This window comes from Lepidochelys kempii, chromosome 4, assembly GCF_965140285.1.
Source record: "Lepidochelys kempii isolate rLepKem1 chromosome 4, rLepKem1.hap1, whole genome shotgun sequence".
NCBI classification, from domain to species: Eukaryota; Metazoa; Chordata; order Testudines; family Cheloniidae; genus Lepidochelys; species Lepidochelys kempii.
The window spans coordinates 127,654,207-127,672,912 of NC_136383.1; the positions used below are offsets into that span (position 1 = coordinate 127,654,207).

Genomic DNA, 18,706 nt, shown 5'->3' on the forward strand with positions numbered 1-18,706 from the left:
TTGCTTCAAGTTCCTATTACAGAGTGTCCATGTTTCACACCATAGAGAAGAGTGCTTAACACAATTGCATGATTAATATTAACCTTGGTTGCCCAGCAGAACTGGCTTTAGAAATGTGCTGTGTGATTTCATCATTGATCATGGCATTATTAGATCAAGTGCTGCCAGGATAGCAAACTTTTTCTACTGCATTAAGCAGCATCTCATTGACTGCAATTTCGGTGGCAGAATACATTGTTCCTGGAGCAGGCTTGTAAAGCACCTCAGTTTCCCTGAGGCTGATAGAGAGCCCAAATCGCTTTGCAGATCTGGAAAAGCAGTCGATTAGAGCCACATGTCTTCAAGAGTATGTGCTACAATTGCACAATCAGTGAAGAGGAACTCTCTGACAAGAGAGTCAATCACTTTAGTGACACACATAGGCACGGAGATTGAAGATGCTGCCATCTGTGTTGCATTGCTTGTAAACACTCCGGTCGCAGTCTTCAAGGATCTCGCAGCATAGCACCAGAAAGAATGGCACATGATGTAGATGCAAGCATACAGCACAGCTTCATGGCCATTTGTGACAAAGAAAGGCTCTGATGAAGCACCATTTCCAAGCACTGTAGCCAGCCTGCTGACAGGGAATAAGGGTACAATGGTGATGAATTTGTGCAAGCACCCAACTTTGTGCAAGATCCACCAGAGACCCTCTTGACTAACAATGTCGAAGGCCTTTGTCAGATCTACAAACACCATACAGAGGTCACAGTTTTGTTCCTGGCACTTAGCTTGTATTTGACAAGCAGCAAAAATCATATCCGCGGATCCGCACCCTGGGCGGAAGCTGTAGTGATACTCTGAGAAAATGTTACTGGTTGTGGTGGAGAGTGTATTGTGCAAGACACATGCCGAAATCTTCCCTGCAATGGAATGAGGCAAGCAGTCTTAGAACAAAAGCTCCCATCAGAGTTTCTGGAAGAAATTGAGGAACACTGGAGCCAGTTGAAAGCAGTAATTGTCAATGCCTGTGAGGAAACCATAGGCTACCAAACCAGAAAACATCAGGACTGATTTGACAAGAATGATGCTGAAATTGAGCAACTCACCAGTGAGAAGAGAATGTCATTCCGTGCTTGGCAGAACAACATAAATTGTAATATAAAGAGAGAAACCCATGCCAAGGTGAGGGCAGAAGTCCAACGTAAAACCAGAGAACTCAAGAACAAATGGTGGACTGAGCAAGTGCAAGAACTCCAACATCTCGAGGACATCCACAATACATGTGGTTTCTTTAGTGCCACCAAGGCTATTTATGGGCCAATTTGTCATGGTATGAATCCTCTTCACTCTAAGGACGGAACTACACTTCTGAAGGACAACAAAGCTATCAATTCTTGCTGGAAAGAACATTTTGAAGGTCTCCTTAACCATAATTCTGTGGTTGCAGATGAAGTCCTTGAGCAAATCCCTCAACAACCATTTAGGGACAAGCTCGGAGACCCTCCAATTTGTATGAGGTACACAATGCCACCAAGCAGATGAAGAACAAGGCAGCAGGTCTAGATGGGATCCCCGCTGAAATCTTTAAAGACAGTGGACCAGAGCTAATTCAGCAGCTTTACCTGCTTATCTTTAAAAGCTGGATAAAGGAGGAGATACCCAGTGAATTGAGGGATGCCCTGATTGTCACCCAAGAAAGGGGATAAAGTGGATTGTGGAAATTATCGTGGTATCTCCCTCCTAGCCATTGCAGGCAAAGTGCTGGCGCGGATCCTTGCAACCCACCTTCTACCCCTGTCAGAAGAAATTTTACCGGAGTCACAGAGTGGTTTCTGAACAAGTCATGGAACTGTGGATATGATCTTCACAGCACAGCATCGCAGGAATAAAAGTTGCAGGAATACATTAAAAATAGCTTTATATGTGTACATTATGTAATATTTTTAGCTAATATGAATATTTCCCTGAAATTAGTATCTAAAGAAATCCATTATTTCACAAAAGCATCTGGCTTTAAAATAAATTATGCCAAAACTAAAATGGTAGCTATACATTTACCAGACTCTGAGAAGTCATACTTATAGAAAACATTTAGTTACTAATGGGCAGCCAATTCAGGTCTCAAAACAACCTAGAAAAGTTGTATGATTTAAGTATTAAACCACTACTTCAGCAAACAAAACAAGATTCGGAGTGCTGAGGGAAGTATGCAATTTCTTGGTACGGAAGAACAGCCACAATCAAATTAACATTTTACCAAGGACATTTTTTTTTGTTTTAAAATATTCCTCTAATTATCCCACATAAAACTCTAGCAGGAATACAGAGAATGTTGTTGAAATTTATATGGAATAAGAGTGCATTAAACCTGGGTAGTCTAGCTTTTCCAAATACTATATGGTACTAGCAAGCCGGCCGGCAGAGTGGGGGTGCTCTAATCTCGCCATATACTGAGTCATTATTGAACAAGAAAACTGTTGCAATGTAAATATTGTGACGTTTCACTCCATATTCTTTATGAAAATATGCTTATGACATCAATATGACATAACTGAGATGTACTTTATGCAAAATGGGTCTTGTAAAAGTATCATTGGAAAGGTTATGATTTACTCAATGTGATTATCCAGTTTGTATGCCTGTATCATTTCTGTATCTGAAGTTAGGAAAAATAACTGTGTCTGTATTTCAAATGTGTTACTTTGGGTGTCAACCCCAGCCAGCCCTTCAGGTACAACAATGGAAAAGCCAGACAGGACTAATGGGCCGTTAGCAGAGACAATGGACTGTGAAAGAGCTTAGTCTTCCTGAGGCTGCTGGAGACAGCCTACGAGCAATGGCTGCCACAGCCATGCAAAGACCGGGGTCTGAGTCACCTGGTACTGGAGCAATGGCTGCCACAGCCATGCAGAGACCAGGATCAGAGTCACCTGGTACTGGATACCCCCATCCCCTTTTGGAATGCTAGTGGTTTTCCATGAGGAGACAAAGAGTTCCTGCCTTACACAAGAGCTATATAAGGCAGGGGAGTGACATCATCAAGGTGCTCTTCAGCCTCCCCACCCTAAGAGACACTGAAAAAGACCTGGAAGCAAGAATCTCTTATATTCACCTAAAATTAACCTTTTGTAGTTAATACCATTTGTTTTGTTTATTAATTAAACCCAGTTTCTGTAATTTCTAACTGGGCGGTAAGAGAAGTTGTGCATATCTCCATGTTGAGGGAGGGGGCGAATTTCATAAAACCTTTGGGTTTGTACCCCTCTAGAGGGAGTGGGCACCAGAGTGTTGGGGCAAGCCGTTAAGGCTGAATCTTTCCTGAGTGGATCTCTGTCTCTCTGTGGAGCTGGGTGTGGCCCTGCCTGTGTGCTTGACTGGAAGAGGCTTGTGAGCCTAACCCAGCAAAGCCAGGTAAAAAGGAGCCAGTCTGGCATAACAGGCCGACTCGATGGTATCTCAGCACATCAGGTGACACCCAAAAGGGCCCCAAATCGTCACAATTACTAGGTTACCATGGACTACTAAAAAACATGCCCTCTGGAAATTTACACACATCACTTAGCAAAGGCTTCAGGATAGAACTTGGGGGGGAGGACAGGGGAAAGCAGCTCTTTAGTTCTTTTCCTTCATCAATGACACCCATTACAAATAATACCCAAGTCACAAATCAGAGAGTTTTTAAAGACTGGGATAGCCACGGAATACATATGGCTGGCCAACTGTTCACCAAAGAAACTTTTCTAACTTATTTTAAAAATCAAAACTAATTTCAATGGCCCCACTCTCCCATGGTCCCTTCAAGTTAGGCACTAGGTTTCTCAACTTTTCTAAGAAAGTTTTTTTATTCAGAAAGCTAACTTTTAATCGAAGTGATGGCTTCTTGTCAATTAGGAAACAATCTTTGCAGATACTTTTCTAATAAAGTGGTACACATATGTGACAGGTGTAAAGGAATTTGGATAGACAAATTACTACAGAGGAATAGACTTTGATCTGGAAAAAGAGGACCAGAAACCTCAATCTCTACTACAATAAAAGAAAATTTCTTTAAGATACTGTTTCTGTGGCACCTCATATTTGGTATGGATGGATGGATTGAATGGGAATAAGTGTTGGAGAAATTGTAGTGAAAGAGGAGATATTATGCATATATGGTGGACACGTTCATTAAAGTTTCTAAAAAATTATAGATAATTTTCTAACACAAATGGTATTGCAACCAAGATGATGTAACTATTTTGGACCTTATGAATTGGTCACTGCACATGAAGATGTTGATTGCCTAGGGACCAATGATTTAAAGAATATAAGAATGGCCATACTGGGACAGACTAATGGTTCATCTAGCTCAATATGCTGTCTTCCAACAGTGGCCAGTGCCTGATGCTTCAGACGGAATGGGCAGAACAGGCCAATTTTCAAGTGATCCATCCCTTCTTGTTCAGTCCCAGTTTCTGGCAGTCAGAAGTTTAGGCATACCCAGAGCATGGGCTTGAAGCCCTGACCATCTTGGCTAATAGCCATTGATGGACCTATCCTCCAGGGACTTATCTAAATCTTTTTTGAACCTTCTTATACTTTTTTGGCCTTCACATGGCCTGATAACATTCAATATGAGCAAACAAAAGACAGTCCCAACCAGTAATATAAGATTACACACCCACATACACGTGCTTCAACTGATAAAATAATTAAAGCATAGAAATACAGTTAATGTCAATTCAACATTTTATTGAAAACAGACCTTGTCAAACAAACCTGGTTTTACTCTGATGAGATTACAAATTTGATTAAGGTACCTGCACAGAGATAACATACTTCGATTTATGTCAGGCCTTTGACTTTGTACCATGCCACATTCAGATTTAAAAAGTGGCACTAAACAATAACTACAAAGCACATGTTAAATGGATTAAGAGCTGGCTCACTGATAGATCTCAAAAAGTAGTTATCAACGAGGAATCTTCACTGAAGGAGGACATTTCTAATGGAGTTCCGAATGCATTGATACTAGGCTTGACACTATTAAACATTTTCATCAATGATCTGGAAGTAAATATAAAATCACCGCTGATAGTATTTGGGGATGACCAAGATTTCTGGAATGGTAAATGATGAGGGCAGGGCAGTCATGCATAGCAATCTTGATCGCATAGTAAGCTTGGTCCATTCAAAGAAAGTTGGTTTTAATACAGCCAAATGCAAATGAAACGTCTAGGAACAAGGAATGCAGGACCTATCTACAGAACAGGGAACTGCAATCTTGAAATCCATGACTCTGAAAAGGATATAGGGGGTCACAGTGGAGAAGCAACTGGACATGAGTTCCCAGTGCAATGCTGTAGCATAAACAATGTATAAACAGGGAAGTAGCGAGCAGGAATAAGGAGGGGATTTTATATGCTATCAGTGAGACCAATCCTTGAATACTGCATGAAGTTCTGGTGTTGTTTTAAAAAGAATACTGAAAAATTGGAAAGGGTGCAGAAAAGAGCCACAAAAATTATTCAAGGGCTGGAGAAAATGTCTTACAGTGACAGACTTAAAAAGCTCAATCTCTTTAGTTGATCAAAAAGACAGAGGTGACTTGATTACAGTATATAGGTACCTTCACACAGAGAAAATACCAGGTGCTGAAGTGCTCTTTAATCTACCAGACAAAAGGCATAACAAGAACCAATGGCTGGACGCTGAAGCCAGACATATTCAAATAAGAAATTAAGCACAAATTTCTAAACTACCGTGATTAGCAATTGGAACAAAAATTGCCAAGGAAAGTGGTAGATTCTCCATCTCGATGTCTGCACATCAAGACTGGATGCCTTTCTGAAGATATCCTTTAGTCAAACAAGTTACTGCGTTCAGTTACAGGGGTGACTGGTTGAAATTTAATGGCCTATAACACGCAGAAGATCAGACAAGATTACAAAATAGTCCCTTCTGGTCTTAAACTCTATGAATCCAAACAATGTCATAGTCTTGGCACTGCATTTTCTCCACTTTGAGTCTCCTAGTGCAATGCACAAGTACAAACAGTTCATTCATAGAACTTTTCAGGGCACAGTGGCCAAAGCAGCAGGTAATAGCCACATGCCTTTTATGCAAGTGAGGAAAGAATTTGTTGATCCCGTTTTTGCAATGCCGATCTGTAGCCCACTTCCTCTCTTGCCCCCAGCCCTACTTAAATAACAATGACAAGTTACATTATATGGAGATATTGGTATTAGCCCTGCCCACATTACAAAATTCTTAACAGCAGTATTCAGTGCAGGTAGTAGGTGGTACTTTGAACTCACTTTTGATTCCCAATAAATCCTGCAGTTGTGAAGCACATCCTCCACTCAGACTGGGTCTCAGCTGCGAGAAAAACCATGGTCTTCCCAGTTACACAGAGTGTGAACTCTCCAGAGTTTCTTCAAGTTTGTTTTCTTGACCACTTGATTTTCTCCCCTTTGACATTGTACAAAGCACTGGTAAGACCTCATCTGGAATACTATTTACAATGCTGGTCACCCACATTGAAGAATGATGAATTCACACCAGAACAGGTAAAGAAAGTGCTACTTGGAAGATCAAGATAAAGGAGAATATATCTATCAGTGGAGACTAAAAACTTGGCTTGTTCAGACTAGCAAAAAACATAGGCTAACAGGGGATATGAGTACGCTCTGTAAATAGATCGGAGGTAAACAGCAGCAAGGGAGAAAAGCTATTTAAGCTAAAGGGCAATGTTGGCACAATGGATATAAAGTAACAATTATTAAATTTAGGCTGGAAATTAGGTTTTTAGCCATCAGGAGTGGAAGTCTGGAACACAATTATAAAATGGGGTTACCTGTGGTAGCAGGGCAATGGACTTGATGACCCTTGCAGCGCTCTTCCAGTCCTATGTCTTTTGAGCATGCCTGCAAGAAACGTAACAGCCCTGGGCTTTGGAACAATGCATTAACGCTACAGACCAGTTATACCACGGGTTTATCTCCATTACAGTCCAGAAAATTAGAACAGGGCTGAATTTGATCCTCTATCTGGAATATAATGCAGTAAAGAAATAGGCTAAAACTGCTCCCCTTCTAAAAAAGCAGAGATGAGGCTGCTCGTGAAGGGTGAGGGAGCTTGGGTAAGTGCATACATCCATTATTCCTTGAAATGTGTGTTTTGCTTTTCCTCTCCCTCAAACCTCACCTCCCTCCCCGCCACCAAGCCACCTTTGTTTCCCATTTAAAAATGGCACCTGGCCCACCTGCAAGTTAAGAGCAAGGTATTAACTCTTCTTTGCTTTAGCGGTACAGTGTTAGAAAATAACAGGTTAGGGAACAAGTTCTAAAAAGGGTTGTATGGCAATCCAGTTACACAACCCACATCAGAACAGTCCTGTGCTCAGCCAGAGGTAATCAAACAAAGGTAGAGTCAGCATTCGCTTTTCCTTTCTCTGAATGCTCAATTTCCCTTCTTTGGCTTGTCTGGCTACGTGTGGTGCTGCTCCATCGATGTCAGCAGCAACCTGGCGTTCCCCCACCACCACTATATACACATCAGCATTCAATCAGCACGTGAGAATTCTGTTGAGCTCAAGAGGGTCCAAGCTTCTGTCAGAGAAATGATGGCAAAGCACTGCATGGAACTGAGGGAGTTTTCAAAAAAAAAAAATGCAAAAATTATGAGATGTGGAAAGTATTATGGGATGAAGAAAGTGGCATGGTATGAACTTGACCCCTATCTTTAAGAAATCCTGAGACAAGTCACGGCTATTCCACAAAGCATGCAAAAATATCACAAAAGGTATTTTGCCAGACAGTGGCATGAGGCATGCTGGGCTACCTGTGTTGCTCCTAACTTTACATCAACACAAACACTCCCGGTACGTATGCACAGCCAAGTGTGCACATACGAACCCTGGTGGCTGTTCACAGATGTTACTTGTGCCAATCAAACTTCATTGCGTAGGCACAGCCTTAGTTACATAGAAAACAAGGCTTATGCTCTCCAAGATAGTGAGAGTCACTCTCTGGTAAAAGGAGAGCAAAAGGGTAAGGTTCTGGAAAGTCTGCCTTTAGGAAGAGATCCCACTGCTTATGGAACCAGAGGTGCATGCAAAAATCCCTGCTACTGGTGGGAGAGAGAAAGGATGCTACCGACCACCTCTGTGTGGTCTCTGTTGTCACCTCTGAAAGAAGCATAGGTTTCAAGCAACCTCCCTGCCTCACCTGGCTGAAAGACACAAGGCCTGGTGACAAAAGCCACCTCATGCTTCTTTTCTGTGCAGGTCTCTCCTTTCTATGTCAGTTGGTTACCTCTTACTCAAGAGCAGGCTGTCGCACTAAAGTCTAAGTTACCACCCGGCACCCACTGGCAGATGAGATTGGTCTACATTCAGTCTATATACATCTCCAAGTACCTCAAGAGTGGGTCACAATCCCATTTGAATACCATTGGGTTACAGATCTTTCATGGAGACTAAATGCTTTGTAGAGTATTCTCACTCTGTATTTACACTACTCCATTTGCCTGTATTTTACATACATTAGCATTTTACATGTTCATAGCACTGTACAAACTAATCATAAGTTGCACTACCATACAAAAATCCCAAGCTGACATTGGCTTGCCTCCAGATGAAAGCAATCAGGTTACATGCAGGATTCCTGTACATACACACAGCAATGAGATCCATACTCTGCATACACAAAATTGTGAAAACCTTTGAAAGCAAATTGGAATGAGCAACCTCTTGCAAGCCAAAATAATTGAGCTGCTCCTAGGTTTGTCTCTTTTGCTATCTGCTAAATAACCCCCCAAATATGAACTAAACTTAGAATTAAAGACTTTTTTAATAAAATATATTTTTAAATGGACAAGCTAGTGCCCTCTTTAAAAAAGTAGTTTAGAGTAGATTACGGGTCCAAATACTTTAAGATTGAACAGATCATCATGTATATCATGTTTTGCCTTTTTCAGATGACAGATGCTGCAAGGTAACAACCCACCACCATTCAAAGTTGAAAAATTAACAAAGTTCTAGACACCAAAGTAAAGACATATCCAGTTACAATGAAAAAAGCATACAGACTGCACTGATTCTGAATATGCATCTGTGCCTCCTCCCACCTATAATGCTATTATAAAAGGTAAATTCTAATGTGAGTTTACTTTATCTTCACTCACAAATTCTTTAAATTTCAATACACGTGAAACACATGTAAACACATTTAGAACACTAAGGACAGTGCTCCAATAAAGACAAATATATTCTCATCTACATTAGCCTCAAGAAGCTGGAGAGCACATTGGCTGTGAGTAGGGGACCAATTCTCACATACACCAGGGAGATCCAAGAATAACTCTCATGAAATTAATCTTAATCAGGCGTAAGTGAAAAGAAATGAGGCACTATTCCATAAGGTCTCCTCTTTCTAGATTGCCTGCGATCTCATGTCGACTATTAAACTGGATCAGTGAACTCTCTAGCTATATATAATTCTTAATGAAAAAGACAGACTATGTTGTGACCTGTGAAACTACATAAATAGAAAGTGGTTCCATCTCTTTATTGCTTTTCACAGCCTGAATTCCATTGCTGTTTCAGGAATGGTCAAGTCCACATAGGAGTATTCTACATAATACTTACTACTACAGAGAAAAAAGTTTGATCACAGCTGACAAAGTTGGCTGGACTACAGTTTAAGCCCACATTAAAGCATCTGTAGAGCTGATGATAAATGGAAAACCTCAAAGGACACTACTGATTGCTTTAATAATACTTTCATTCTATTAAGTTCACATTTTCAAATTCTTAAGTCATAACAGTGTGAAGTCCTGGTGAACTAACAGTTAATGTACAACAAAACTTTTGGGTAACAGCACTTTGAAAGACTTCAGTGTATTACTGTCCATATGCACATTTTGAACTTTCCCAAACCCTTTCATATTTCAGTAATATTGAATGGAGTTAAGGTAGCTTGCTTTCATCTTAACTATAAGGGGATAATAATCAACCTGTTATATTAAACAAAACACTATCTGTAAAAACTCTTTACATATCAGTAATTTTCAAGTAAACAGTTTTATCTATACTTAAAAGCATACAAAACATGGACTAGAAATTTATTGCTGTTACAAAAATTAGTTTGTTACAAGGAGGAAGTTAGGTTAATATTATTGCTGTTGCACAAATGGAGCCCTGAACACACAGAGTGTGATTTCTAATCATTCACTTTAGGGGATGTGTGGGTGCTTAGGAAAGATGAGGCTCATAGCCACTATCTTGTGTTACACTTTGTGAACTGGCATTGTTTTATTGTCTCTCTACAACCATAGCCAGTGCAACTTCTGCGTTCATACACGATCATCCATTAGACCTACTCTTCACGCCAAGTATGAATACTATATTCCATGCCCACATCCTATTTTCTTGATGCAATTTAACCTGATGCTAATTTTAAAAATATGCCTAGTGTATCTTACCATATGATAAGGAACTAACAGGAACGTTTATCATCTGGAAAGTCAAAAGTGATTCCTGTAATTCATATAATTATGTTTCACCTGTTCACTTCTATTAACTTTCTGATAAGATTTCATGTTCAAATAAAGTATTTTTCACTCGCTCTGAGTAACAGACAGCACTCAAAAGCAAGCAGTCCAATAACCACAACTGTGTTATTTGCAAAAGCAAGCAGTCCAATAACCACAACTGTTATTTGCAAAACAGTTTAGACTTGCTCACAAAAATGCAGTCCTGCTTTCTTTCAATTGCATTGATTTCCGATCATTAGAAAGTACATTTATACAGAAATTTCTAAAAGCAATCTGCACTTAGCAGACATTGTACAGTGCTAGTAGATCATACTACTTCCTCCAAGGCAATTTCTTCTTCGTAAGTTATTTGTGCACACAGAATTGCCAGTTTATTTGGTGGTCTGCAAAGCAAACAATTCCACTCTCTCCCTCCCAATTAAGAAGCATACACCATATTCACAACATAAAAGGGCCACTATCAACTTAAACTATATTTGAGTCTGAATTGTTATTTTACATAATACTGTTGCAAGTTAACACCTATTGTACCACTAAGGAGATTAAATCAAATACTTCCATCCTTTCAATTTGTTTGTAGTCAGTTTCACTGACTACTACACAGTAAGTTTCCATTTCCTTTGTGGGTTTTTCACACAGCAGCAAGGAATAAAACATTTTTATAAAATAGCAAAAGGGCAGGTGTACCCCTAAACACTACTTTTTACCTCCCTCCCCAAAAAGGACTGGAATTCGTGTTGATGCTGTTCCTGTAACAGTGATGTTTAAACTTTGTGACCCAGCCATATTATGACCAGGTGTTTGGGAGCCAGGAATGGGAAAGAGAAGAGTTTAGGCTCAGGTAGATATCTACTGTAGCCTAAATCTGGTTATAACATGGTCAGGTCCAAATGTGTCAAGTGGTTAAGTAGCCAGCATTCTAATCCTAAAGCACTCACATCCGTCAATGATTTAAATACCAGGCATGACTAGATGTGGCATGAATGAACTTACTGTTCAGCTCCGCTGCCACATCAGTTTTGCCCTTTCCTGCTCCCTGCCCACCCCACCCCCAAAATAAGTATCAGCACAGAAAGGGACTAGTTTAAATATTTGTTGAAGGTTACACAAGTGGATGATCTACCACAAAGAATAGTGAACCTGCAAGCAACAAAGCAAATTCACTTAGAAAACACACACCTTTTCTTTTCTTTGTATGCACAGAAGATTCATTTACTGACAAATGGACCCACAAAGGCAACATCACTTCAGTGGGAACAATTCTCCTCTCCCCAGATTAGGCAAAACACACCTAGGTTCGTGAGTGCCCTTCACATATAAAACCCTTAAATTTTCTGTTTTCCTTCAGACAGCTTAAAATATGACATATTTTAAATGAATCTCTCTAAACTCAAAACTGTATTGATAATTACCCACTAAAGTATGCAAGGTAAAAACCTGGACTCAAAATAAATTAAAAAATACAACGAATTCAACTGGACACTAAAAAGCAACAGAAATACAAAGAACAGAGATTCTTCCAAGTCTTTGTGGGATGAGAGCACTGAAAGGGTCATTGCTAGCAAGGCTGCAGGAACCTCTAATCCAGTCTGTGCTCTCAGTTCCAGTCATTAGCTTGGTTTTTTGCAGAATTCACACTCTATTCCTCCACTGAGGTCTTTCACAATCCCTTCTTTGATCAGTTTTTGTAGGAATTTTGTTTCAGTTGTCACATTATGCATAGTTTGTCCTTCCATTGCAGCCATGCAGAGATTGTCATAGTAGTGCAAAGGTGTGTTGGGTTGATGGAGGTCATATCCAAATCCTGCTAAACTCACTTCATCACATAAATGTGTGGCCAGAACAACTGCAGTGACCCCAATAGTGGGAACATTCTAGAAAGAAAAATAAACATTTACAATACAACATCTCTCTCCTTGATCAGTTTTCACAGAGTCTTAGAAACTAGGGGTGGAAGAGACCTCTAGAGGTCACGTAGACCACTACCCTGCACTGAGGCAAGACCAAGTATAGCTAGACCATCCCTGCTGTGTTTGTCTAACCTATTCTTAAAAACCTCCAATGACAGGGATACCAAAACCATCCTTGGAAGCCTCTTCTACTACTTATTTATCCTTATAGTTAGAAATTTTTTTTTTAACATCTAACCTAAATCTTCCTTGCTTCCGCTTAAGTCAACTACTTTTTGTATGGACACGGAAAACAACAGATCATGGTCCTCTTTAAAACAGCTCTTTACAACATGTTTGAAGACTTCTTTTCTCAAGACTATACATGCCCCCCCTCCCTTTTTAACCTTTCCTCATAGATCAGATTTTCCAAACTTTGTATCATTTTTGTTGCTCCATTCTGAACTCTCACCCATTTGTCCACCTCTTTCTTACAGTGCGGTGACCAGAACTGAACATAGTACTCGAGTTGAGTACTCACCAATAGTACTCGAGTTGAGTACTCACCAATGCTAAATAGAGTGGGACAATTACCTGACATACTACAATCCATATATAAGACATCCCAGAATGATATTAGCCTTTTTAGCACTGCATCACATTTGCAGACTGTTGAGTCATACTCAATTTGAGAACTACTGTACGATAATCCTCAGATCTTTTTAGGCAGTTCTACCACCTACCCAGTTATTCCCCATTTTGTAGTTGTGCATTAGATTTTTTTTTTTTTTGCATCCTAGGAGTAGTAATTTGCACTTGTCTTATTGAATCTCATCTTATTGATCTTAGACCGCTTTTCCAATTTGTCAAGGTCTTTCTGAATTCTAATCCTGTCTTCTGAAGTGCTAGCAACCTCTTCCCATCATGGTGTCACCCACAAATTTTAGAAGCACATTCTTCACCCCATTATCCAAGTCATCAGTGAAAATATTGAACAGTACTAGGTCCTGTCTGCATCAACAATGAAAGGAAACAGAAGTTAATGAATGAAGCATGAATCCACAGCTGCGGGCCCTTCCAACCCTGATATTCTATGAGTCTATGAAGTAGGGGTTACCAAATGAAATTAATAGGCAGCAGGTTTAAAACAAAAAAAAAAAGGAGGTATTTCTTCACACAACGCACAGTCCACCTGCCGAACTCTTTGCCAGAGGATGTTGTGAAGGCCAAGACTATAACAGGGTTCAAAAAAGAACTAGATAAATTCATGGAGGATAGGGTCCATCAATGGCTATTAGCCAGGATAGGCAGGAATGGTGTCCATAGCTTCTGCTTGCCAGAAGCTGGGAATGGGCAACAGGGGATGGATCACTTGATGATAACCTGTTCTGTTCGTTCCCTCTGGGGTACCTGGCATTTGCCACTGTCGGAAAACAGGATATTGGGCTAGATGGACCTTTGGTCTGACCCAGTATGGCCATTCTTATGTTCTATAGCTCCCACTCCAGCTTTACAGCTGACCATTGATAGCTACTCTGAGGACAGTCTTTCAACGAGCTGTGCACCCATCCTATAGTAATTTCATCTAGCCCACATTTTCCTAGTTTGCTTATGAGAATGTCATGTTTCAAAAGCCTTGATAAAAATCAAGGCATCTCACATCTACAACTTCCCCCACATCCACAAAGCAAGTTATCCTGCAAAGGAAGGATATTAGATTAGGGTTTGGCATGATGTATTCTTGATAAATCCATTCTTATTACCTTACTATCCTCCAGGTGCTTACATACTGATTGCTGTAATAACTGCTATTTTCACCCAAGTGAGCTACCCCAAGTGAAGAACTCACCTATTTTTACAGTGTAGTGTAAACATATTCGTAGGCAAAATCCTCCTCAGCAAAAAAGGGACACACAAATGATTCAAAAAGCCTTAAGTTCTGAATGCTTAAATGCAGTGCATGGCCTACCACTGTACATGGTATTGAGAAGACCTGCATCCTTAATGCATTTCACAGAAGTACTTTCTTTTTAAAACTTTGGGGTATTTATTTAAAAAAAAAATCACAAGCAGGTCACCTTATGTGAACATAAACAAGCCTAACCCCTAACTTTAAAACTAGATTTTTACTTTTTCTATAATTAACGAGAATGCTGAACCCCACTACTCTACAAATATTTAACAGAGAATGTTAAAGAAAATACAAATAGTGTTTGAGAAGAGAAGACTTTGATGTTGTACAATGACTGAGAAATTGCACAAAGAGACTACAAGGCCAAACTCTTTTTTATTTGATCTTGTCATATTAGATTTCTAAGGAGCTAAATGTATCTATACAGCACCTCCCCCCCAAAAAAGGTATCTTACCTTATCCCAGCCCCAAAATTTAGATCGAGGCTCAGGGTACTGTAGTATATCTAAGGCAGTCTCTTTAACGATGATCGGATTTAAAATGCGAAACTGTTTTGGTGTTACAGGAATTTTCTCAGCCACCTGCTTCCAAAAAAATAGTCGCACCCATAGTGGCTAAAGAGAAAAAAAAAAAATCAGTTAAAACTAGGGAAACAAATACTTGGCATGACAAATTGGTACTGGGGCATAGCATGTAACTCCATACTATTAAAACATGAGATTGTCCACATCTCATCACAAATGATTTATGAAAAAGACTTACTAGGACATTGATGTATAATTCCCAAATGCCTGAATTCTTTTAAACAAATAATACTTAAGTTGAGAGAGAGAGAGAGCGAGCGCGAGCAATTCTTTATCTGTTTAGGTCATTTACTTTGAACGTGTGACTGCATTTCCGAGGACAGTCACTCACCCATCCCTATTGCCTCTATTTGGGCTTTCCGACAGCAACACGCTAGAGAAAGCATTTGAAAAGAGAGGAAAAACATGAACAAAATTCCACAACAGTTGGCTGAGTGACTTGCAAACAGGTGTAGGACATGAAACCAGGGTGACCAGACAGCAAGTGTGAAAAATCGAGACGGGGTGGGGGGTAATAGGAGCCTATAAAAGAAAAAGACCCAAAAATCAGGACTGTCCCTATAAAATCAGGACATCTGGTCACCCTACCTGAAACTATTTTACTCACATTTTCAAATTAACTGTATTTCTAGCAGACAGTGTACATTTAAAGACAAGTGTAGTAGAATGAAAGGAGAGAAGAGCAATGAGACTTAGCATGCCCGATGCTGATCTCATGCCAGAATACGTCAGAATGCTAAAGAAGTCAATAGAGATGCACTGGTGCTAAACTGGTGAAAGATCAGAATCAGGCTCATTTTATGTTTCTCTCCATAAATTGCGTCATGGTGAGCAAATGAGAAAAGTAATTCAAGAAGAGGGTACCTTTTCTGTACATTGGCACATTCTTTCCCAACAAATCCCTATGAAAAACATTTGTTATATCTATTGTTGTAATGTGACTACTCTTCTGATATTACAAAAATACAGGGACTTTTCATTTTTAGAATATACTATATGCAGCTTTAAGCACATAAAATGACATTAGAGCCACCAAAGTCACTCAGATATCCAGTTCAGATCAGAGGGTGCATTCGATAGTTGTTAACATAATGCTGCTATGAGAAATTGTGCCATTTTTTCTGAAAGGTGTGCTGGTGTTCTATAAAATTACACATTGCTTGGGCCCAATGGATCACACAGTGATAATTCCTCAAAGATCCACAAATGTAATACGTTTGCCTATTATCACACTGAATGATTATTGATTGTTAGAGTTATTACCATTATTTAAATTCAAACGATAATTTAAGGATAATTTCTTCATTAATATCACTTGTATTATATTTAAAGCATTTTTTTTTAAAAAGCAGAACATACAATGCCGAGCACTGTAATAAAACAGTATGTTCTACCTAAATGCATGTGCAAAGTAATTGGTCAATTCTGCAAGTCTAAAAGCATTCCATAAACCCGTCCAGGTTGCAAAACCATAGAATTTAACCTTCCTTTGCATTATCTATAATATTATGTGCACAAACTGCTAAATATCTTGACAGATTTTCTACCAAATATATTGCTAATGAATAATTTATGGCATTTCATGTTTGCATAAACACTCTAATCAATAAAATACAATACTTCAGGGGTCTCTTGCATATAGATCTATTTCTTTAAACATATATTAAGCAACGAATGAATCTTCATACAGAATTTGAAGGGCAGTAACCAACACCAGTAATATCTTACATCTATTACACATAACACAAACACTCCTAAATGAGCATGATGTGGTTTAGCGAGTAAGGAAGGGGACTGGCAGTCCGAACATCTGGTTTCTGTTCCTGGCTCTGCAACCTTAACCAAGTCACTTAACCCAAATTCAAAATGAATTTACTGAGCACATAAGGCATTTTGATGTTTACTGTGTGTAAAGGATCAAGATACTTGGATGAAAGGCACCAGTGTGAGCATACAGTATTACATCTATGTACTGACATGAACAATAACTAGAAGTACTGCAACAAATAGATTGCTTGCAAGGTGGATAAAAAAAAAACACACAAAATTTTATTTTAATTCAACTTTTTTTAAAAAGATATATTTAAAATTAAATTTGAAATTATGCTACGTTAAGGCCTAAATTAAAATATATTACAATTTAAATATCAAAATAATATTCAAACAGAATATGCTTGCTGCCAGAAAAGCTAAACTACTGAACTAATTGAAGTCATCGGCTATGCACCTAGAACCCGGGTTTGTTGAAGTGTTACCCAGCTTTTGACAGACCTAGCCCCTTCTGCGGCTCCAAAGAAAATATTTTCTTCATTTCAGTTTATTCAAGTAGTTCAGTACAATGATTAATTCATTCAAAGTTGTGAAACCAGCTGGAATCTTAAAAAGTAGAAAACTTGTTTCACTCTTTTAATCTAATCAATAAACATGAGGGGACAGGACGAGATCTACCATTATAAAATCTTGATGGACATGATAACCAGAAAGAAATCACTTCAATTAACTACAGATAATGCTGTCATTGTTTAATAAATCAATTGGTTTTAAATACAAAAAATGTTGATATACTTTTTTTCTTATGTATCCAGCATATTTAAGGTAGTTTTAACAAAAAACAATTTTAAAATGTTATTTTTTGTGCATTTTTAATTAGATTCCAATTTCCATCCAAATAATACCAATAATAATATGACAATTACTTAGTCCTTATATAGCACTTCTCATCTTTTATATCTCAAAACACTTTACAAAAGAGGTCACAGTATCACTATCCCTATTTTATAAATGAGAAAATTAAGCGACATGGAGAAGTGACCTGCCCAAGGGCAAACAGGCCAGTGGAAGAGCCAGGAATTAAACCCACATCTCCTAAGTCCCAGTTCAGTTCTCTAGCCACTAAGCTATACTATCTCCTATGTAACGCAGCTAGATAAGTCACTGCTAAAAAAAAATAAAAATCAACCTAGTATATAAATGTGTCATTCAGCATTTTCTAACAAAAATATAAAAATTAAGAATCTGACTAAATCTATGTTAAGCCACATACTGCTTAAATGCATGTAAGTCTCAGAAACATAGGACTGGAAAGGATCTCAAGAGGTCATCTAGTCCAATCCCCTGCACTCATGGCAGAACTAAGTATTGTCTAGCCCATCCTTGATAGGTGTTTGTCTAACCTGCTCTTAAAAATCTCCAATGATGGAGATTCCACAACTTCCCTGGGCAATTTATTCCAGTGTTTAACCACCAACAGTTTGGAAGGTTTTCCTAATGTCCGAACTAAACTACCCTTACTGCAATTTAAGCCCATTGCTTCTTGTCCTATCCTCAGAAGTTAAGGAGTACAATTTTTCATCCTCCTCCTTATAACAACCTTTTACGTACTTGAAAACCGTTATCATATCCCCCCCTCAGTCTTCTCTTTTCCAGACTAAACAAACTCCATTTCTTCAATCTTCCCTCACAGGTCATGTTTTCTAGACCTTTAATCAGTTTTGTTGCTCTCCTCTAGACTTTCTCCAATTTGTCCACATCCTTCCTGAAATGTGATGCCCAGACTGGACACAATACTCCAGTTGAGACCTACTCAGCTCAGCGTGGAGTAGAGGGGAAGAATTATTTCTCGTATCTTGCTTACAACATGCCTGCTAATACATCCCAGAATTATTGTTTTTTTTGCAACAGTGTTCCACTGTGGACTCATATTTAGCTTGTGATCTATTATGATCCCCCAATCCCTTTCTGCAATACTCCTTCCTAGGCCGTCATTTTCCATGTGTGCAACTGATTGTTCCTTCTTAAGT

The 18,706-nt window shown here is 39.0% G+C and overlaps 1 protein-coding gene across 8 annotated transcripts in view; it reads right to left on the minus strand.

Moving 5' to 3' along the window:
* Positions 1 to 18,706, minus strand: part of ST3GAL5 (ST3 beta-galactoside alpha-2,3-sialyltransferase 5) — a 68,766-nt gene that overhangs the window by 20,932 nt on the left and 29,128 nt on the right. For 6 of the 8 annotated variants that reach the window (XM_073342845.1, XM_073342849.2, XM_073342843.2 and 3 more), the window contains 2 exons: positions 14,778 to 14,936; positions 4,700 to 12,395 (listed from right to left, as the gene is read on the minus strand). In XM_073342845.1, coding sequence (XP_073198946.1) covers positions 12,132 to 12,395; positions 14,778 to 14,936 — 423 coding nt within the window. In that variant the 3' untranslated portion in view covers positions 4,700 to 12,131. Of the gene's footprint in view, positions 1 to 4,699; positions 12,396 to 14,777; positions 14,937 to 18,706 lie in introns of those variants that run through there. The other 2 variants (XR_012158767.2, XR_012158768.2) reach the window with 1 other exon arrangement.